The sequence below is a fragment of the Gorilla gorilla genome, chromosome 15, assembly GCF_029281585.2.
Source record: "Gorilla gorilla gorilla isolate KB3781 chromosome 15, NHGRI_mGorGor1-v2.1_pri, whole genome shotgun sequence".
Classification (NCBI taxonomy): domain Eukaryota; kingdom Metazoa; phylum Chordata; class Mammalia; order Primates; family Hominidae; genus Gorilla; species Gorilla gorilla.
The window spans coordinates 19,959,161-19,982,109 of record NC_073239.2 but is presented as its reverse complement, the minus strand read 5'-3'; the positions used below and the strand labels follow the sequence as shown (position 1 = coordinate 19,982,109).

Below are 22,949 nucleotides of genomic sequence, written 5' to 3'. Positions count from 1 at the left end.
TAGTAACTTAGGACAGGTGTCATATGGACTTTCAGTTATTCTTGTTGACTTTACTGAATCAGCATCATCTCTGGATGCAGATATAAAATCAAGTTTGGTTACATCAAGACCAAGGAGATATTTTTGTTGATATGTGTTTGTTTGTTAGTATAGTAATCCTTAGAAATGCTAAGTGTATTTCTTTTTCGGAACATTTCCCCTTCATCATACATATTTTAATACTGCAGACAGCTGACTTCCCACCTGAAGTTGTCGTTTAAAACTAATAACCTGAAAATGCAGTTCTGTTCTATACATTCTTCCTAAAAATGGCACAGGTAGGCATGCTGAACAAAGGTATTTGGATGCAAATACTGATGGCTGACAAATGGGTCCAAAGGTGTTTCCAATTTGTGATTTAACATGAAAATATCTCATCAACAAAACTTGTCTTCAAAGAGAACTATGTGGAGGAAAGTAAATTTTATTTCATGTTTCCTACTTGTTAGAAGAGATTTGGAATATCATGATTTAAACATGCTTAAACAACAGTGTTTTAACATTCTGTTTTAAACAATGTTTTAAAATACCTATTTATTATCTTACAGCAATATGAGATATAAAGTAGATGTAGGAAAATAGAGCTGATATGTGCATAGTTACTAAAGAAAACCAACAGATTTACATTTTAACATAGTATTCATAAAATTAAACATTCTTAAAAGGTCATTTTAGTGCACTTTAAAAATTTTTTCTTGTGCTCTTTAAATATTATTTATGGAATAATTTAATTCATTATAAAAACTGCTTAAATTTTGGCTTAACTTTTTTTAATCCAGTCTTTGAATAATTTGATTTATTTTCAATAGTTTAAGCATTTCTAGACCTCTTAGGAAAAATGCTGATCAATACAATGAATTTTCATTGTGAAGCATTGAAGAGGAACATAGGAGACAAAGTTTCTATTTATTTTATGAAATATATGATTTCTATGCTATTTTTCTATATTCACTTTAAATACCTCATTGTTTCATATTATTTTTTCTTCTTACAGTTTTATTTATACAGCCAAAACTATAATCTCAAGTTGCCTATAGACATTTTTTAAAGTATTAAAATAGATTTTGTTCTTGAACAGTTTTCTCCTTCATAATTATACACCTGGCCGATCGATAGTCTCTCTTCTTCATGGTGCTGCATAGCAAATATCCATTATCTCAAGGGGGAAAAACACTTCCTAGGCAATCACCAGTTCTCTTGAAGCCATGAATAGGTGTATTCATAAACCAGCAGCATCACTGCACCACCTAGAAAAGAAAAGAGCTGTTTTTTATTGCAAATCCTCTGGAATAGCACTGGCTTTCCCACTGGGTTTCTGAATCCATGATGTCTCGCACAGCCTGTCAGGCAGAGGCTGTTCGGAATCAACAGTTCTGGAGCTTCAATACAAAGATATAAACTACTGTAGAAAATTCTCAGGATAAAATCAAGACCATCTTGAGTCTCCAAATACATTTTTCCCCATGAGTTTTTGCAACTTTCATCATTTGTCATCAGATTCTTTTTCAAGCACTTTTAGTTTTTAAAAGTAAATAAATATAGGCATATTTAGTCATGTAAGGGCATGTGGCTTTCCTGTGAACAGAAGCCTTCAGATTCTTCATGTGTAGATAAAGGATTTATCTTTTTCAGTCCATAATTAGCAGTCTTAATTGCATTCAAGAAGAAAATCTCTAAGATGGTGCTTGATGGATGAGTCTAGTTTTCTGTCATGGCTTTCAAACTGCATTGCAACGTAGAAATTAGATTCTGAATATTTAAAAAATCTGCATTGCAAAACATAACAAAAGGAGGTTGAAAGCTAACCTTCATTCCTTTTATCTGCTTCAGTTGTATATGGATTTGAACTTGAAAATTTGGTAGTGGGGGTTGGATGGCATGAGACCACCATTTGTCTTGGAAGAAAAGAGCTACATAACTGGCTGTGAAGAGACATGCTCTGTATTATGTCAACAGGAATGTGATACAGAAAAGCAGGCACTGAGGCTGCTGAATACCTAGCCACTGGGAGAAGCATTTGTACATGGATCATTTTATGTTCTATTTGATGCAGTAAATAGCATGTGTCCTGTGCCCTTCAGGATAATCTCTTTTTATCCTTTTATGTCTAACTGTGTGAAAAACATCACAAAATCAAAATTTGGACAAATATCCTGAACACAACTTAGAGAAGACTTGGCTGCGTGAATAGAAGATTGACTTCTGATGGAAAGAAATAGAACTCGATTTGGGTCTTAGTTATTTTGAACACACTGCCATATACTTTATTTTTTTTTTTAATCTACAGGCTGCACGTTTGTGTAACCATATACCAAAGATAATTATCTGCCTGTAATTTTCATTTTTAACCCATGAAGATACTCTATTAGTCCCTCTCAGCTGCTCTAGGCCTCTTGGAACTCTGGCAAACAAAAAGAGCTGCACTACAGAGGGTCATTAATATGTAGGTAATCGCTGCATTTATTCTTACTAACCATTCACAGTGTAAGACAAGAATATGCAGAGTTGGGTTAGTTTTTGGCCTAGTAACAGTTGAAGTTTAAATCACAGACTTCAAGATTCTTTCATGGAAGGTACCTGATTGTTAGCCACATTGAGCTGCTAAGGCTGTTGTAAAAATGCTGGATGCTTCTCCAGAACAAAGAACAAAAATTCCAGGCTCACCTTTCTTTTCTTTTTTTACTGTCTCTCTCTCATTCTTTTTTTTTTTCTCTCTCTCTCTCATTCTTTAAAGAAAAAAATTTCACCCTTCATTCAAAAATCTTAATCTTTAACTCAGTGGTACCTTTCTTTCTAGGTTTCTTTGCTTTGAAGTCGCTGGGATGCACACATTTGGAATGAAGTGGAGGGCAGGTCTGTGAGTGGTTTCCAGATATCCACAGTTTGGCTTAGCCTGGACAGTCAGTTCACAAGAACCCTTTTCTTTGAGTCTAACACCACAGCAACTCAGGACCTCTCATGCAAAACATTTAAAAAGCCAACCAAACATTTGCAAGCCTCTAACAAAACTTGGGGTCAGATTATTTAAGAGTTTTGGATGAAGGTTCCAGTCAATTACCATTTTAGCTAACCTCTCCCTTGTCACCACCCTTTTTAGGCCCATCCCTTTCTGAGAATATTGGTTGAGGGCTGGTGCTGTGATTTTCTCTCATATTAGGTCTACTAGCAGGTTTTTACTCTGCGGTGAAGGAAAAACACCACATACTGGCAGAGATGCACAAAATTCCCCACGTTCTATTACTGCGTTAGCTTTTACACATGGGCCAATGACTAATGGAAGGTAGGTCTGAATCCCAAATATGAAACAAAATCCATGTCTAAAGGCCTATAAAGATTGGGATAGATGGGTTGGGAATTGTGGAAGTGTTTCCTAAATATATGAAAGTGTGAGCTGTTCACCAGCTTCAATTTACAGACTCTTGTTCTCTATCTTAGATTAATAGAAATGTTGGTTCATTGGGCTGAGATCTAAAGGTGAATGTGCATGTGTGTTTGTGTAGCAGGGTAGGAGGACAATAGTGTTAAAAGGGAGGAACTGCAAAGGGAGAGAGGGGAGGTGTAGGAGAAGGTTCTAGGAAATATTACCAGTATGTATAAGTAGGTGAGTGTAGCCTGATTAAAAAAATATATGTGTGGTCTAGAGTATACTTTTGTACTTATTCACAAGGTTGCTTATAATCTGAGACTATTTGCCCTGGCGGTTGAGTCTGCAGAAGTTATTTTCTTATCTATTTACACAGAGGCAGCCGATTCTCCCTGTGGGAATGGCAGCCGGTTTTTTTGTGGGTAGGCGTCCTGAAGTGAGGCCCTGAGCCAGAAGCCTCCAGCGTCATGCTGACAAAGCCCAGGAGAGGTAAGCAGCTAGTTACGGTGTCACCACTCCCCAGAGGTGACTGTAAAGATGAGTGGCTTTGCTGTTCATGGAGGCAAGCTGTCCTCCTTTTCTTTTTTTGAAATGAAGTTGAGGCAGGAGCAAGAATGAATTAGGAGCACGAGGAAACGTTTGATTGGGCTGGTCCCTCACTCAGTGAAAAGCCTCCCCTTCAGCCAGAAGCCACTGCACACACCTCGGCTCTCACTCAAACTCCAACTGCCTGTGGCTTCTTCCTATTGACTTAAGCTGGGTTTTGGCTTCTGTTAGCCTCCAGCAAGTTCACAAATAGTACTTAATAAACAAAGGTAGAACATTTCTAATGGATGTCTTCAGTAACTCAAATACTCATAGACAACTTTATATTCTCAAGGTTTCTGTCTTTTACAAAGTGGTAAATATTTTGTTGCTGATGGACACAAATATCAAAAAAAGAGACACTAGAACAATAAAGAAGGAAGGATTAAATAATCAAAATTATCATTACCTGGTCCAAGTCTCATAATCTTGGGAAGCAGGCCTTTGTACAAAGCTAAAATCCTGTAATGGGAAGGGAAAGAGAAACATTCTTATTCTGAAAATAAATGGAGTTGTACCTTAGCTTTATTGAGATGGGGGCCCAGCATTTAAAAAAATAAATTATTTGGAATTACACACATCTCAAAGCAGACAGCATCTTAGTATTCTCTGCAGCAAACTGGATGTGGGGAAAGAGTTAATGAATTCTTTATTACCCAACTGTGCTGGTCCTGTCCAATCAGAAACATGACTTTCATCAGTGAGATGGTTTTTGCTTTCAAGACAGGTCTTACTTTCAAGACAGCTGTGTATATGGACAGAATGACTTTTGTAATTGAATTTAAAAGACCACAAACTCAGTCTTTACATTAGGAAATATGATGCAGTTTATATCAAAATAATAAAATATTACTTGTTTACTTGAGAAAAAGAGGGGCAAAGAAACAGAAAGTAAGATTTAAAAAAATCAGAAAAATGCACATACTTTAAATTTTTAAAAGTGTTTTACAGAACTCTATAATTCTCCTAGAAGAATATAATCAGGTGGCAATTTAATGGGATTTACAGCCAGAAGACAATTATTCTTCTGCCTATATATTAGAAGGACATATACAATACTAATTATACCAACTGCCAAGTAAAAAGTTCACCTTGGCATTCTAAGGCAAACAGGCAGCATATTGTCACTCGATGGTGTAAGCACATGTTTACAACATCTCACTATCGTGTCGTCTTGGAGAGTTTGTCATGTATATTCGCAGAGTTTCTTAGACACAAGCTCCACTTAGGAGGGCTTACTGGTTCTCATCTAAATGGAAGGACAATACGGTTCCAACAATACGTGAGCCTCATACATTTATTAAAATCAGAATGTGTTATGTTACCCTTCTTCCTGATAGACTGTTGCCATTGTTTTAAAACAGGTTCTGTACTTGATCTCTCCAGGAACTGGTTGAGGCCCTTGAATCCTACTTTTGGCAACATCAAAAGGGATGTTAATGACTGAGGCTATTGTCCCCGAGAGAAGACCAATCCCAAATTTTCTCAAAAACTCCAAGATTGGATCCTAAAAGAAAAGAAGAATAATATAACAGAAAGGGGAGCGGAAGCCCCTAAATCAGGTAAACACTATAAAGCAATATGTATTTAAGCAGAGCACTGCACTCCCGGCACCCTCCTGTTATTCCAGCGGAACACATTAGGATTTCCTAGGCTGGAACTTGTTTTCTTGACAATCCCATTGGCTATGTTTTTACACATGGTCTAAATTGCTGAAGTACACATTTCCTCACACAGGATTTATAAACACAGTTCATAAAGAAAGACTGGTATGGCATATGGGGATGATTTGTATAATTGGGCTTCACAATGTACTTAGTATTACTGTATCAAAACAGGAGAAATCCAAGCACACTATTAGCTAATTGGCCAGAATATTTTACAAATGACAGCAACTTCCACCATGAAGCCTACTAAAATGCTCATTTGTGTGTGGACCCCCAAATGTTAAATTAAATCAAGGCTACTCGTGGTCTGCTGCTATTCCCCGCCAGGTTTTTTGCATTTATTTTCACGTGTAGCTGATCCACTGTACTGAGAAGTGCTAGCTTCCTGTTATTAACAAACCAACTTGGGGCGGCTGCAAAACAGCCTGTGACATTCTGTGCATTATAAACAGTAGTAAGTCACTGGACTAATTGGCTGAAGAATTTACAATCCATTGTTTTGGAATCTTGTTCTTCCTCCATGGCAAAGGAAGAAAAGGAGAAAGAGAGAGCGAGAGTGAGTAAAAGAGAAATATTTCTTCTTTCTGTTAGAATTTAGGCCCTTCACGTTGGTCTGATTTGATTTTCCACCCCTCCCTGCACTGCTTTCTGACATCAAAGTATTTAATTAGGTCTTATGTGGGAGTCACTTTCCTTTGGCCTATTTTTGTGCCCTGTGAGCTCACATTATGATTTGTTATAATGAATTTGCTGGAAAGTTCTCATTATGTTGCCAACCTCAGTTCTATGTTTTCAGTCTTCTGTTCTCTGAAGACAGGTCATATCACATACTATAAGCTGCTGACTCCGACCCCCCACCCTATCTTTTCCCTGCCCTCTCTTTTGATCAATATTTTAGAGGGATCATCACAGAGGAACAATATAGGGCTGTGCCACAACACTGTTTTATCCAGAGGGGAAGCATACCATGCTTCAGTTAAACAAGAAAATTCAGGTCTAAGCATTACATGCTTCCAGCCTCTATGAAAGAAGAAAACTTCTGAGGGCTCTGAAATTTTCAACTGAACCAAGAGCCAGTTACCATCACAGAAACTCCTATGTGGCTAAATATAAAAAGCAAGGGTTTGGTAATAATTCCTGGATCTGGGCCATACAGGTGCCGGGGAGGTTTAAAGGGATTTGAAAACCAACAGGGTGTTTCAACAGGAAAAACAATGCAGTGATTGCAGTATGAGTGAGGTGTGTTTAAATAATTCCCTCTCCCCCCATTTTTTCTCTTTTACAAGGAGAGAAAAATGCCTTTATGTTACTCCTCTCCATTATGGCACAGAAGCAGAACTGGAGCTCAGGAGGACAGTGAATTCTAGACCAGCTCTGGTTGTCTGACCTCTGATGAGTCACTGAATCACCCAGAGCCCAGTGTATCCAAGGGAAGTTTTTAACACCTATCTTACCTCTAAATTGTATCATTTTTCTGAGAAATAAAAACAATAATATAAGTAAAAGTGTTATAAGCGTTGCACAAACCTGGCAGAAAATGAATAGTATTATTATGTAGCCTGTTTTCTAAAGATGCAAACATTCTGTGAAAAGATGCTTTTTTGAAATCCCCGTGACATTGTCAAGCTCTCTTTCTTTTTCAATTAAGGACAAGAATGGAAATGATTATTTGTATACATGTTGTCCTTCTGGGAAGTTTGGGAGACTGGCTGATGTGTTTGCTGAGGACCAGAGTTGGGGATGGAAGGTGAACAAAGAGACTCAATGATGGTCATTGTGCTTGAGATATGGCATTGGAAACCAAAAGGTTAGGTCTCCAGGCCATCATATCATAGTATTCACTAGCAGGAGTAAGTGTCCACCTTTGTTTGTATTTATTTATTTGAGATGGAGTCTCACTCTGTTGCCCATGCTGGAATGCAGTGGCAGGATCTTGGCTCACAGCAACCTCCACCTCGGTTCAGTTGATTTTCCTGCCTCAGCCTCCTGAGTAGCTGGGATTACAGGCATGTGCCACCATGCCCAGCTAAATTTTTGTATTTTCAGTAGAGATGGGGTTTCACCACATTGGCCAGGCTGCTCTCGAACTCCTGACCTCAGGTGATTTGCCTGCCTTGGCCTCCCAAAGTGTTGGGATTACAGCCATGAGCCACCGTGCCCGGCCCACCTTTGTTTTTTATACATTTCCCAGCACAACAGTAAGATCCCACAGTGGTTCTCCAATCCAGCTGTGCTTCAGAATCATCTGGCAATTTTACAAAATACAGATGCCTGGGTCCCGCTGCAGACCCATCTCGGGGGTGAGAAGAAGGTGCCTGCAAGTTGTTTAAAAAGCTCTCCAGGGCTCCTGAGGCTGCCAGATAAGGACCCAAGTCTAGGAATCAGTGATTTTGATGTTCCACACTGGCAAAGCAGATGGTCAGTTGCTACCCCTGTGGGCATTCTAGGGAGGAAAAGAATTTGCTTGGGATGGCCATGAGGCTATCACTGACCACCAGCTTCTGGGCCAGTAGGCAGTTTCTTCCTTGACCACACAGCCTGCTTGAATCCAGCATCCCAGGCTGGGCCTGTGTGTGCGAGGACAACTGTCTCAGCTCGCCTCTGCTTTCTTTGTCACATGCCGCTAGCCATCCTCGAATGAATGTAGCATCTCAGATGCCTCTCCCGTTCATCCTCTCCTGGCCACTGCCACCTCTCTGGCTTTAGATCAAGTTCCCGTTACCTTTACCAAGTGTTGCTTCCTTCCTGCCTGCTAGGATCTATTCTTCGCAGTGATATCAGGGTTCTCTTTTTAGAAAAACAGATCTGCTTTTGGTATCTCCCTACTCAAAGACCCTCCATACTTTCTGGGATGCACAGAGAATAAAGACAAACTGCCTCACTTGGCCATTGATTTCTTTCCCACACCCACAATATGCTTCCAACTTATCTTTCTAGCTTCCACTTCTACACCCTACCCCGAATCCATACTATGGTCACACTGGTTAATTCATAATTACTCAAATATACCAAGCACTTTCCCAACTCCACGCTTTTGTTCAAATGATCCCTGCAGCCTAGAATGTCTTTCTCCATCATATTCACCTATAGCAATCTCACTGCCCTTTAAGGTTCTGCTTAAATCCCACTAACCCAAGAAAGTTGTACAGATCCCCTGTCAAAATTGATTTATCCTCTCCTCTACTCCCGAGATACTGTCTGAACAACAGTCCTCACCTTTGCTATGGCCCACTTAGTGTTTAGTATATTTTTGCGTGTATCTCTCTTCCCTGCAGGGCTGTGAGTCTGCACAGCATAGGAGCATGTGTTACTCCTCTTTGTGTCACCTGTTTTGCAGAGTACACTGTAGGTGCTAAATAAACCAAGATGCTCGGAGCTGAAGAAAGCAAGTTGAGTGGGGCTGTCCCCTCTACTCAGACCCCTGTTACCCCTGTGGATGCCTTTGCAAGCCCCTGGGCAGTACCCAGGCAGCATCAGGACGGCTGCCTGCCACCTTCGGTCCTACCGCCCCACCTCCAGCAGCCCAGAACCCTACATTTGCAGCCTTTCTCTTGGCCTCCTCTCTTCCCACAAGCACCTCACTACAGGTTAAAACATGCCTTCCCCAGCTCACAGAAGAAGTAACAATTTTAATAAAAATAAACATTGATTGAAGTACATATTTTGTGCCAGATACTGCTAAGAGCAAATGTCTAAGCAATACATCTGTTAATCTTCACAACTTTTGAGGTACGAACTATTATTATTACTCCTATTTTACAAATGAGTTAACTGAAAGGTTAAATATAAGAAGGGATTTTTTGTTACATCCGAGTGAACCCAAGACTTTGCCTCAAGGCATAGCTTTTCTTCTTATACTCCTAAGAGTTAGTGGGTGGGTTGGTGAGGGAGGTGTCTAAGAACCTTCTGAAATTCGAAGCAATGCTTCTGTATTAGTCCGTTTTCATGCTGCTGATAAAGACATACCTGAGATTGGGCAATTTACAAAAGAAAGAGGTTTAACTGGACTTACAGTTCCACATGGCTGGGGAGGCCTCACAATCATGGCGGAAGGCAAGGAAGAGCAAGTCACATCCTACGTGGATGGCAGCAGGCCAAAAAAAGAGCTTGTGCAGAGAAACTCCCATGTTTAAAACCATCAGCCTTCATGAAACCCATTCACTATCACGAGAACAGCATGGGAAAACCTGCCTCCATGATTCAACCATCTCCCACTGGGTCCCTCCTACAACATGTGGGAATTATGGGAACTTTAAGATGAGATTTGGGTGGGGACACAAAGCCAAACCATATCAGCTTCTGTGTCTGTGTAGATGAGCTTTCCTGGGGAGTGTGTCTGTTGATTTTATTAGGCTTGTAAAAGCTTGAAAACAATTTCACGAGACCATTTTCCCTACCAATATGTTTATGAAGTAAGGAAAGGGCAGTGCAGGGTTGAAAACAGAGGCTAAAAATAGGAAGCCCTAATTTCCACAGGGGTTCTCAGGCAATCCACCTAAGTGAAATGATTTCCACACACATTCCTGCTCTGGAGTCCAGTTACTCACATCTCAACCATATCCATGAACTCTGTGATTCTCAAAGTGTGTTCCCCACACCACCACCATCAGCACCATGTGAGAACTTATTAGAAATCAAAATTGAGGTTCCACCCCAGACCAGTGAATCTGGGAATGGAGCCCAGCTACAGCAATCTATTTGAACAAGTCCTCCAAGTTATTCTGATGGATGGTAAAGTCTGAGAACCACTGCTTAATTAAGTTGATCATTCACCCTCTTTGGATCCTTGGGCTGGATAATTGATGCTCTAAGATTCACCTTAATCATTGACCCTAAGGGGCTCTGGATGTGTTGGGAAGCATTTTGAAGCTTTCCTTGGTGGAAACAGGGGTTGTTTCTTCAAGGCTACACAACTGAAGGCAATGATATTAACTCTGTTCAACCTATCCTATCCTTAGCTCAGTCCAAAGCCAGAATGGCTATCAGTGGGGTCACCTGATCTGAGTGACACCTATCTCATAGTTTGAGTGGGTCATTGTGTACTGGCTAGCAGCAAGTACAGCATTTCTGCTGATAACCATAATCATAAATAACAAGGAAATTAATAGCAAAAGTAACTAGCAACAAAAATTGCTATACATGTTATAATATTTGTATTTTTTCATACTGTTATGAGTAATAATGCTATTATTAATAATATTTATTACCAGGCACAATGTCATGTGCAAAAAGTGTATACAAAATGTATATATGATATAACAAACCCTATGAGTTAGGCATATAACACCATTTTACAGGTAAGGACATGAGACTTAAAAAGTTAAGTCAGTTGTCCAAGATCACACTGCTTGTAAGAGGTGGAGCCTGGATTTGAGCCCAGCTCCTTCTGACTCCCAAGCCTATGTTTCTTAACCATTATGTCATATTGCTTCTTGTGACTGATTCATTCATTGTGAATCCAGCCAAAAAAGATTTATTGGGTGTCTTTATATGTCCATTCCTACACTGGGTGCTAGAGTTGGATATGAAGGTAAATGGTCCAGAGAGGGGACTGGGAGTGGGCATCTAAGCAACTATTCTAGTTCAATGTGATTAGTACTGAAGTGGGGGTGTGAAAAAAATGGAGGGCAAACATACAGTATGGGGAGGAAATTGCTCCTGGGATTTCACTATCTGAGTCCTGTAAGATGATATCTAGCTTCTGCCTCTTAAAGCTTGGCCAGTCGTTGGCTGTTAAGGAAGTCAACAGAAGACATATTATTATAGTGAGTCACCATATTAGCTGAATGGCTAGCTCTCTGAATTGAGAATCACATGACCTGGAGTATCATTTTGCCTTTTTCCATTAATTTATTTTAAAAACTGGAGGAAGAAGATGAGAATGAGAAGACACTCACTCTGAGTCAGGTACTGGGTTAAGCCCTTTGTATATTTAAGCCCCACAACATCCCAGAGCAGATGAGGTACCTGAGCCATACAGAAATTTCCTACCTTACAAAGGGATACAATCTTGAATTAGTCAAAAGAGAGCTAAAGTTCTATTATTTAGAAGTGAAGAAGCCAAAGTATTGGTGACTCTGAGACTGCCACATGTCAACCAGTTTTAGAGACATGTGCGCTTGCCTCTCAGGGCTGCACCCTCATTCAACATGCAAGGAGATCACCTCTTAGGCCAAGAGAAGACTTCAGTGACAGAAAATAAAAATCCCAGAATCACAAGACTAGGAGTGAATTCAGAATGCCACCTAGCCTAAGTCAAGTATTTTGAATGGATCACATATAAATTATGTAAATGAATATTATATTGATGAAAAATCTATTATGTTATTAAAAATTTCCAACTTAATTCCATAATTAGCTCCAACTGTCACCAATTAGGAACTGTTTCTTGTACTTAATTGATGTTCCTCACCAATAAGCCTAAACCATTTTACTCCAACACTTTGCTCAATTGCAAGGGCAAGCAACTGTTAACTACTCTTGATGTAATTCATTGGAATTTAAAAACTGTTATTGACTTTGAGAGGCCAAGGCGGGAGGATAGCTTGAAGCCAGGAGTTTGAGACCAGCCTTGGCAATATAGTGAGACTGTCTTTAGAAAAATAAAAAATAAAAATAAAAATAAAATCTGTTACTGCAATAGCCTTTTATTTCCAGTACACTTTAAAAAAGTTCTTTTTAAATATTTATTTATAAGTGGTATGTATTATTTCCTCATCTATGGATCTTTTCCTCTAAATATTTTCTGATTTTTCTTATAAATCATGTGATATAACTAAACTGGAGCTGAGTAGTCTGAAATATTAATGAATATTGCATGCATTGACTTTATTCTGTGATAATAATATGGAAAACAATTCATGCAGGTTTTAAAAATGGTTTAATTCCCTTGCAAACATTTTAAGGCTGAAATTAATATTTCCATTCACAAATGAGAAAACTGAGACAGAGAGAAGGTATAAGTTTGCCAAAGACACATGGCTAACTAGTAAATACTAGAATTGAGAATTAACACCAGATTTTCTTGCTAGAATTCTCTGGCTGTTTCCATCACACTGTGTGATCTTTTTGTGAGTGCACAGCTAAAGAGATGTGTTTACCAGCCCCTCTTCAGGGAGATCAGTGAGTTTCTCTGACAGAACATATTATTTATAGACTCTTTGTGACTTAACAAGAGACATTAAGAAGTGATCCCAAAACGCTGGCGGCTGTGATGTCCCACAAGCTCTAAAAATTCAACATCAGAAACGTGATCATATGACTCAAAACAGTTAACACCCTACACATTTGTAGCTAATTTAACCATATAGTCCAAACTATACAGCCAAGAGCTAAAGACAGCATAAGTAATTTAAGGCAGTGGCACTTGAGGAGATAAAATATGTCCACTGAAAGAGGCATATGCCTCCCCTTTTACCTTTCCTGGCATGGGCTCTGACACCTGGCTTCGTTAGCTGGCCAGCTGGCTGCTAGCTTGATAAACAGAAACATTGCTCATCTCAGAGGTCTTTGTGATTAGGGTCTGGGGTCTTTAAGAAGGCATTTCACCCAGCGATATGCCAGAAGAAGGAGGTTAAGGAAGATGAGAAAGCAGGATTTGTCGGCCAGTGAGGAGTGGGGGTGATGAGGGACACAGGGCAGGAAGCCTGCTTCTCTGCAAAAGGCAAGGTTGAGTAGAGGACAGCAATAGGGCTTTTCATTTAAGGGAACTCAGCATTAAAATCTAATCTTGGAATCTTCCCACCTCATGTCAGCCCAAATCACATTTTCTTTGATCTCTGCAATTAAGTCACCCTTTAATTCCTCCTGGTACTGCACCAAATAGGGTGGTCCTACAAGGAGTTACATGATTTTGGGGGTATCACAAAAGTATTTCTTTGCAGAACTCAATTCTGTGACTCATTCTCATGCCCTCTGTAGCACATCACTATCACAATAGGTGAAGTGGAGGTTGCAACACAGTCCTTCATTTCCTTAAGGCTGCAAGCCGGAGGGGGTACCTACATGAAGCTCATGCGTGAAGGAACTGCAGATTTATTGTAGTAATACATTTCTGAAAATTTCATTTTTTTGAATCATTTTGCACACCTTAATTTCAGAAAATCACTTTAAAATTTCCCATTTTATCCTGCTGAACAAGGCACTGAATGGAGGATGGATGAGAGCGTGGTTAGAGGGATTCTCCTCTGGCTGAACAGAATAGCTCTGCTGTGAAAGATGTGAACATATGGCAGCCTGAAGAAAGGTTGGATGAACATGGGAGAAAATGTGGAAGGCTTGCTCAATGGATCTGCTGATGACAGGCTGGGAGGGGAAGCTAGGATGACAGATGAGAGACTCAACATTAAAAATTATCATCATGGGCTTTAGCACTAGACTGAACCTACAAGATTAAATTTAAGCACAGTGAATGTAAAATTTTGAATTTAGACAACTATACAAGTTTAAGATGAGGGAGATGACTTGATTATAGTTCATGTAATCTAGGGATTTTAATTGATCATAAAGATTTATACATATCACATATCTAGTTTTTTATTTTTTATTTTTATTTATTTATTTATTTTTATTTATTATTTTTTTTTAAGACAGGCTCTTGTTTTGTCGCCCAGCCTGGAGTGCAGTGGTGCAATCTTAGCACACTGTAACCACAACCTCCTGGGCTCAAGCGATCCTCCCACCTCAGCTTCCCGAGTAGCTGGACTACAGGTGTGAGCCAGCATGCTCAACTAATTTTTTAATTAAAAAAAAATGTTTTGGAGAGACAGAGTTTCACTATGTTGCCTAGGCTGGTCTTTAAATAAATAAAAAACCCATCAGCCCCACAAAAGTTCCACCAAAAATTTTTTAAAAATTATTATTATACTTTAAGTTCTAGGGTACAAGTGCACAATGTGCAGGTTTGATACATAGGTATACATGTGCCATGTTGGTTTGCTGCACCCATCAACTCATCATTTACATTAGGTATTTGTCCTAATGCTATCCCTCCCCCAGCCCCCCAACCCCTGACAGGCCCCAGTGTGTGATGTTCCCTGCCCTGTGTCCAAGTGATCTCATTGTTCAATTCCCACCTATGAGTGAGAACATGCGGTGTTTGGTTTTCTGTCCTTGTGACGGTTTGCTCAGAATGATGGTTTCCAGCTTCAACCATGTCCCTGCAAAGGACATAAACTCATCCCTTTTTATGGCTGAATAGTATTCCATGGTGTATATGTGCCACATTTTCTTAATCCAGTCTATCATTGATGGACATTTGGGTTGGTTCCAAGTCTTTGCTATTGTGAATAGTGCTGCAATAAACATACGTGTGCATGTGTCTTTATAGCAGCATGATTTATGATCCTTTGGGTATATACCCAGTAATAAGATGGCTGGGTCAAATGGTAATTCTAGTTCTAGATCCTTGAGGAATCGCCACTGTCTTCCACAATGGTTGAACTAATTTACACTCCCACCAACAGTGTAAAAGCGTTCCTATTTCTCCACATCCTTTCCAGCATCTCTTGTTTCCTGACTTTTTAATGATTGCCATTCTAACTGGTGTGAGATGGTATCTCATTGTGGTTTTGATTTGCATTTCTCTGATGACCAGTGATGATGAGCATTTTTTCATGTATCTGTTGGCTGCATAGATTTCTTCTTCTGAGAAGTGTCTATTCATATCCTTTGCCCACTTTTTGATGGGGTTGTTTTTTTCTTGTAAATTTGTTTGAGTTCTTTGTAGATTCTGGATATTAGCCCTTTGTCAGATGGGTTGATTGCAAAAATTTTCTCCCATTCTGTAGGTTGCCTGTTCTCTCTGATGGTAGTTTCTTTTGCTGTGCAGAAGCTCTTTAGTTTAATTAGACCCCATTTGTCAGTTTTGGCTTTTCTTGCCATTGCTTTTGGTGTTTTAGTCATGCAGTCCTTGCCCATGCCTGTGTCCTGAATGGTATTGCCTAGGTTTTCTTCTAGGGTTTTTATGGTTTTAGGTCTAACATGTAAGTCTTTAATCCATCTTGAATTAATTTTTGCATAAGGTATAAGGAAGGGATACAGTTTCAGCTTTGTACATATGGCTAGCCTGTTTTCCCAGCACCATTTATTAAATAGGGAATCCTTTCCCCATTTCTTGTTTTTGTCAGGTTTGTCAAAGATCAGATGGTTGTAGATGTGTGGTGTTATTTCTGAGGCCTCTGTTCTGTTCCATTGGTCTATATCTCTGTTTTGGTACCAGTACCATGCTGTTTGGGTTACTGTAGCCTTGTAGTATAGTTTGAAGTCAGGTAGCGTGATGTCTCCAGCTTTGTTCTTTTGGCTTAGGATTGTCTTGGCAATGCGGGCTCTTTCTCGGTTCCATATGAATTTTAAAGTAGTTTTTTCCAATTCTGTGAAGAAAGTCATTGGTAGCTTGATGGGGATGGCATTGAATCTATAAATTACTTTGGGCAGTATGGTCATTTTCACGATATTGATTCTTCCTATCCATGAGCATGGAATATGCTTCCATTTGTCTGTGTCCTCTTTTATTTCGTTGAGCAGTGGTTTGTAGTTCTCCTTGAAGAGGTCCTTCACATTCCTTGTAAGTTGGATTCCTAGGTATTTTATTCTCTTTGTAGCAATTGCGAATGGGAATTCTCTCATGATTTGGCTCTCTGTCTGTTAATGGAGTATAGGAATGCTTGTGATTTTTGCACATTGATTTTGTATCCTGAGACTTTCCTGAATTTGCTTATCAGTTTAAGGAGATTTTGGGCTGAGACGATGGGGTTTTCTAAATATACAATCATGTCATCTGCAAACAGGGACAATTTGACTTCCTCTTTTCCTAATCGAATACCCTTTATTTCTTTCTCTTGCCTGACTGCCCTGGTCAGAACTTCCAACACTATGTTGAACAGGAGTGGTGACAGAGGGCATCCTTGTCTTGTGCCGGTTTTCAAAGGGAATGCTTCCAGTTTTTGCCCATTCAGTATGATATTGGCTGTGGGTTTGTCATAAATAGTTCTTATTATTTTGAGATACGTTCCATCAATACCTAGTTTATTGAGAGTGTTTAGCATGAAGGGCTGTTGAATTCTGTCGAAGGCCTTTTCTGCGTCTATTGAGATAATCATGTGGTTTTTGTCGTTAGTTCTGTTTATGTGATGGATTATGTTTATTGATTTGCATATGTTGAACCAGCCTTGCATCCCAGGGATGAAGCTGACTTGATCATGGTGGATAAACTTTTTGATGTGCTACTGGATTTGGTTTGCCAGTATTTTATTGAGGATTTTTGCATCGATGTTCATCAGGGATACTGGTCTAAAATTCTCTTTTTTTGTTGTGTCTCTGCCAGGCTTTGGTATCAGGATGATGCTGGCCTCATAAAATGCGTTAGGGAGGATTCCCTCTTTTTCTATCGATTGGAATAGTTTCAGAAGGAATGGTACCAGCTCCTCTTTGTACCTCTGGTAGAATTCAGCTGTGAATCCTCTGGTCCTGGACTTTTTTTGGTTGGTAGGCTATTACTTACTGCCTCAATTTCAGAGCCTATCATTGGTCTATTCAGAGATTCAACTTCTTCCTGGTTTAGTCTTGGGAGGGTGTATGTGTCCAGGAATTTATCCATTTCTTCTAGATTTTCTAGTTTATTTGCATAGAGGTGTTTATAGTATTCTCTGATGGTAGTTTGTATTTCTGTGGGATCGGTGGTGATATCCCCTTTATCATTTTTTATTGCATCTATTTGATTCTTCTCTCTTTTCTTCTTTATTAATCTTGCTAGCCGTACATCTATTTTGTTGATCTTTTCAAAAAACAAGCTCCTGGATTCATTGGTTTTTTTGAAGGGTTTTTTTGGATCTCTATCTCCTTCAGTTCTGCTCCGATCGTAGTTATTTCTTGCCTTCTGCTAGCTTTCGAATGTGTTTGCTCTTCATTCTCTCGTTCTTTTAACTGTGATGTTAGGGTGTCGATTTTAGATCTTTCCTGCTTTCTCTTGTGGGCATTTAGTGCTATCAATTTCCCTGTACACACCGCTTTATATGTGTCCCACAGATTCTGGTATGTTGTGTCTTTGTTCTCATTGGTTTCAAAGAACATCTTTATTTCTGCCTTCATTTCGTTATTTACCTAGTAGTCACTCAGGAGCAAGTTGTTCAGTTTCCATGTACTTGTGCAGTTTTGAGTGAGTTTCTTAATCCTGAGTTCTAATTTGATTGCACTGTGGTCTGAGAGACTGTTTGTTGTGATTTTTGTTCCTTTACATTTGCTGAGGAGTGCTTTACTTCCAACTATGTGGTCAACTACAGAATAAGTGTGATGTGGTGCTGAGAAGAATGTATATTCTGTTGATTTAGGATGGAGAGTTCTGTAGATGTCTATTAGGTCTGCTTGTTGCAGAGCTGAGTTCAGGTCCTGGATATGCTTGTTAACCTTCTGTCTCGTTGATCTGTCTAATATTGACAGTGGGGTGGTTAAAGTCTCCCATTATTATTTTGTGGGAGTCTAAGTCTCTTTGTAGGTCTCTAAGGACTTGCTTTATGAATCTGGGTGCTTCTGTATTGGGTGCACATATACTTAGGATACTTAGCTCTTCTTGTTGAATTGATCCCTTTACCATTATGTAATGGCCTTCTTTGTCTCTTTTGATCTTTGTTGGTTCAAAGTCTGTTTTATCTGAGACTAGGATTGCAACCTCTACTTTTTTTTTTTGCTTTCCATTTTCTTGGTAGATCTTCCTCCATCCCTTTATTTTGAGCCTATGTGCATCTTTGCATGTGAGATGGGTCTCCTGAATACAGCACACTGATGGATCTTGACTCTTTATCCAATTTGCCAGTCTGTGTCTTTTAATTAGAGCATTTAGTCCATTTACATTTAAGGTTAATATTGTTATATGTGAATTTGATCCTATCATTATGATGTTAGCTGGCTACTTTGCCCGTTAATTGATGCAGTTTCTTCATAGCATCAATGGTCTTTACAATTTGGCATGTTTTTGCAGTGGCTGGTACCGGTTGTTTCTTTCCACGTTTAGTGCTTCCTTCGGGAGCTCTTGTAAGGCAGGCCTGGTGGTGACAAAATCTCTTGGCATTTGCTTGTCTGTAAAGTATTTTATTTCTCCTTCACTTATGAAGCTTAGTTTGGCTGGATATGAAATTCTGGGTTGAAAACTCCTTTCTTTAAGAATGTTGAATATTGGCCCCCACTCTCTTCTGGCTTGTAGGTTTCTGCTGAGAAATCTGCTGTTAACATGATGGGCTTCCTTTTCTGGGTAACCTGACCTTTCTCTCTGGCTGCCCTTAACACCTTTTCCTTCATTTCAACCTTGGTGAATCTGACAATTATGTGTCTTGGGGTTGCTCTTCTTGAGGAGTATTTTTGTGGTGTTCTCTGTATTTCCTGAATTTGAATGTTGGCCTGCCTTGCTAGGTTGGGGAAGTTCTCCTGAATAATATCGTGAAGAGTGTTTTCCAACTTGGTTCCATTCTTCCCATCACTTTCAGGTACACCAATCAAACGTAAATGTGGTCTTTTGACATAGTCCCATATTTCTTGGAGGCTTTGTTCGTTTCTTTTTACTTTTTTTCTCTAACCTGGTCTTCTCATTTAATTTCATTAATTTGATCTTCAGTCACTGATACACTTTCTTCCACTTGATCGAATTGGCTATTGAAGCTTGTGCATGCATCATGAAGTTCTCGTGCCACGGTTTTCAGCTGCATCAGGTCATTTAAGGTCTTCTCTACACTGTTTATTCTAGTTAGCCATTTGTCTAATCTTTTTTCAAGGTTTTTAGCTTCCTTGCGATGGGTTCGAACATCCTCGTTTAGCTCAGAGAAGTTTGTTATTACTGACCTTCTGAAGCCACTTCTCTTCTGTCAACTCGTCAAACTCATTCTCCATTCAGCTTTGTTCTGTTGCTGGCAAGGAGCTGCGATCTTTTGGATGAGTAGAAGCACTCTGATTTTTAGAATTTTCTGCTTTTCTGATCTGGTTTCTCCCCATCTTTGCAGTTTTATCTGCTTTTGGTCTTTGATGTTGGTGACCTACAGATGGGGTTTTGGTGTAGATGACCTTTTTTTTAATTTTTATTTTGATGCTATTCCTTTCTGTTTGTTAGTTTTCCTTCTAACAGCCAGGTCCCTCAGCTGCAGGTCTGTTGGAGTTTGCTGGAGGTCCACTCCAGACCCTGTTTGCCTGGGTATTACCAGCGGAGGCTGCAGAACAGCAAATATTGCAGAACAGCAAATATTGCTGCCTGGTCCTTCCTCTGGAAGCTTCAACCCAGAGGGGTGGCCACCTATATGAGGGGTCTGTGGGTCCCTTCTGGGAGGTGTCTCCCAGTTAGGCTACACAGGGATCAGGGACCCACTTGAGGAGGCAGTCTGTCTGTTCTCAGAGCTCAAACGCCATGCTGGGAGAACAACTGCTCTTTTCAGAGCTGTCAGACAGGGACATTTAAGTCTGCAGAAGTTGTCTGCTGCCTTTTATTCAGCTATGCCTTGCCCACAGAGGTGGAGTTTAGAGGCAGGAGGCCTTGTTGAGCTGTGGTGGGCTCCACCCAGTTCAAGCTTCCTGGCCGCTTTGTTTACCTACTCAAGCCTAAGCGATGGTGGATGTCCCTCCCCCAGCCAGGCTGCCACCTTGCAGATCGATCTCAGACTGCTGCACTAGCAGTGAGCAAGGTTTTGTGGGCGTGGGACCCACCGAGCCAGGAATGGGGGAGAATCACCTTGTCTGCAGGTTGCTAAGACCTTGGGAAAAGTGCAGTATTTGGGTGGGAGTGCCCCGTTTTTCCAGATAGTCTGTCACGGCTTCCCTTGGCTAGGAAAGGGAAATCTCCCAACCCCTTGCACTTCCCGGGTGAGGCGACTCCCTGTCCTGCTTCAGCTCACCCTCCGTGGGCTGCACCCACTGTCCAACCAGTCCCAATGAGATGAACCAGGTGCCTCAGTTGGAAATGCAGAAATCACCCGTCTTCTGAGTTGATCACACTGGGAGTGCAGACTGGAGCTGTTCCTATTCGGCCATCTTGGAACACCCCACCAAGTTCCACCAAAATTTAATACAATACCACCTCAAGCTATCCTCCTGCCACAGCCTCCCAAAGTGCTAGGATTACAGGCATGAGTCACTGTGCCCAGACCATGCCAACTTCTTGATGTAAAAATAAAACACATTCTTCCTCCCTTCCTTTCCATCCCCTTCTTCCAACAAATCCCCCACAATCTATTTGTGCACAGTCTTTGGCTGCATTTAAGAAAGGTGTGTGTTCATGTCACAGGAATGGTTGATCCTAGTGCAGATCCTAGTGATCTGCATTTGATCAATGAAAAACTGCAGTATTCTGTTTAGATCTCACATTGATATGGACAAATGTGATGCACTATAGTAGGACAGATGGGCTGCTCAGAGGACTGGAAGCCATGTCACCAGAAGAGTGAATGGGCAGCTGTGGGTATACTCTGAAGAAAGAAAGACCCAAAGGGTCATGTGTCCACATATTTGAAGAAGTATGTAGAGTACAATGATTAAGAGCATGGGCCCTGGGGTCAGATTGCCTAGGGTCAGGCCTTTGAAAGGAGTTAGTGGAGACAGGCACCAGGCTCTTACACTCTTTTTGAAGACCTGTTCAAAATATCTAAAGAAAAGGGATATGCCATGTCACCCTCCTCTTGTGTATTTACTGAGCCTGACACATCATAGGTATGTAATAAATATCTTAGCTTCCTTTATAAAAACATAATAAACAAAGAACCAAGCTTCCAGAAGCAAATTACAAAGGAGGCAGATACCCACACTGGTTAAGCACCTGGTAGCGACCGCAAGGCAAATAATAGCAGCTCATCATTGTCTTGCCCACAGCTGGGTATGGTGGTCATGAAAATGATGTGGTGCATTGGAATCATAGTTGCCTCCTGGTAACTGAACAAGGAGGCAGCTTAAGTGAGAGTGAACTGCCTTTTTTTTTTTTTTAAGAGGAAATTTGCATTTTAGCTATTGTTAGTTCTAATGGGTCCAAGTCAGCTTACAAGTAGAGTCAGCTCTCACTATACACCTTTCATTCCTTCTAATCTTGGCTCTCTTTTGTTGTTTTGTTCATAAACTTTGACAAAAACATTTTCCTCCCGATGTCATGGTATCCTGCTATTTCGTCCCCAGTGAAAATATCTGCTATTGAAGCTTAATTAAAAAATACATTTGTTTTTACTTCACTGCTATCAGAGGAATCTATTACAGTGTTTGTTTTCTCTTCATGTGAGATAATTTAGGGAAATGCTAGCTCCCCACTCCACAGAAGGTCACTAACTAAAATGAGATGCTTCAACTGATAAGCATTCTTTAAGGAATGTGGAGTATTCCTAAGATCCTATCCTTGCAGGGCTCTGGGCTTTGGAATGAAATCAAAGTCTTGTTAAAACCTCTGCATCTAAATGTAGCCATTCAGAAAATAGCCATGAAAATTCCTTTTTTTCCCTCTAAGTTGTCTGTTCTTTAAAGTATTGTAAAATGTAGAATAATTTTAAAGGTTTTACCCACTTAGCTCAAATTATAAAATATACATATATATAATGTCAAAATGGATTATAGTTTAGGCATAATAGTTATCTCTTGATTATATCATCTCCTGTATATATTTCACAGATATAATCTGTATTGTATATACCTATATATTCACGTGGTTAGATAATACCACCTAGGAATTAATTATGTATTGAGTATTATATAGAATACAGGAAAGTATTTATATATTTCCTTGGGAATCCAGCAGGATATTTCTGTTGTAGTCTGTTCTCTCTGTTCCTTGACTCAATAAAGGCACTGACCCCAAGGAAAACTAGCAAGCCAGGTTCCCAAAACAAAACTCTAGAGATTGAGAAACCAGAGGGAGCACACTGAGATGCTTCAACATGGAGGTAGGGAGACAATCAAGAAGAAGTCTTTGAACCAAGCTAGTTCAATGAGATTATACCTGTGAACTTCCATACATGAAACTTTCCCATGTCCATTTAGTTCCACTTATGTAATATGTCTGTTCCATATAACCCCCAGTTAAATAATTTAAGGGGAGTAAGTTGCCTTTATATTATGTGCCTAAAACATTCTGGTCAAGCTAACCTCTGCAGCCTCCATTTCTACTTCTCTACTGGTTCTCCACGCACCAGCAACACTCATTCTTAATCCTCTCTGGGGTCCCTGAGTTTCTTTCTGCTTCAGGATAGCCACATTCCTGTTCTTTCTCCCTGGTTCATTCAACCTCTTCAGGTTTGCGTGGTTTGTCCTCATCCTTCAGCCCAAGCCCAAACATTGTTTCCAAAAAA

The 22,949-nt window shown here is 40.0% G+C and overlaps 1 protein-coding gene across 4 annotated transcripts in view; it reads right to left on the bottom strand.

Moving 5' to 3' along the window:
- Positions 1-447: 447 nt before the first annotated feature.
- Positions 448-22,949, bottom strand: part of SLC25A21 (solute carrier family 25 member 21) — a 498,283-nt gene continuing 475,781 nt past the window's right edge. For all 4 annotated transcript variants that reach the window (XM_055361149.1, XM_055361151.1, XM_055361150.2 and 1 more), the window contains 3 exons: positions 5,314-5,495; positions 4,398-4,450; positions 448-1,286 (listed from right to left, as the gene is read on the bottom strand). In XM_055361149.1, the coding sequence (XP_055217124.1) occupies positions 1,225-1,286; positions 4,398-4,450; positions 5,314-5,495 (297 nt within the window). In that variant the 3' untranslated portion in view covers positions 448-1,224. The remainder of the gene's footprint in view (positions 1,287-4,397; positions 4,451-5,313; positions 5,496-22,949) is intronic.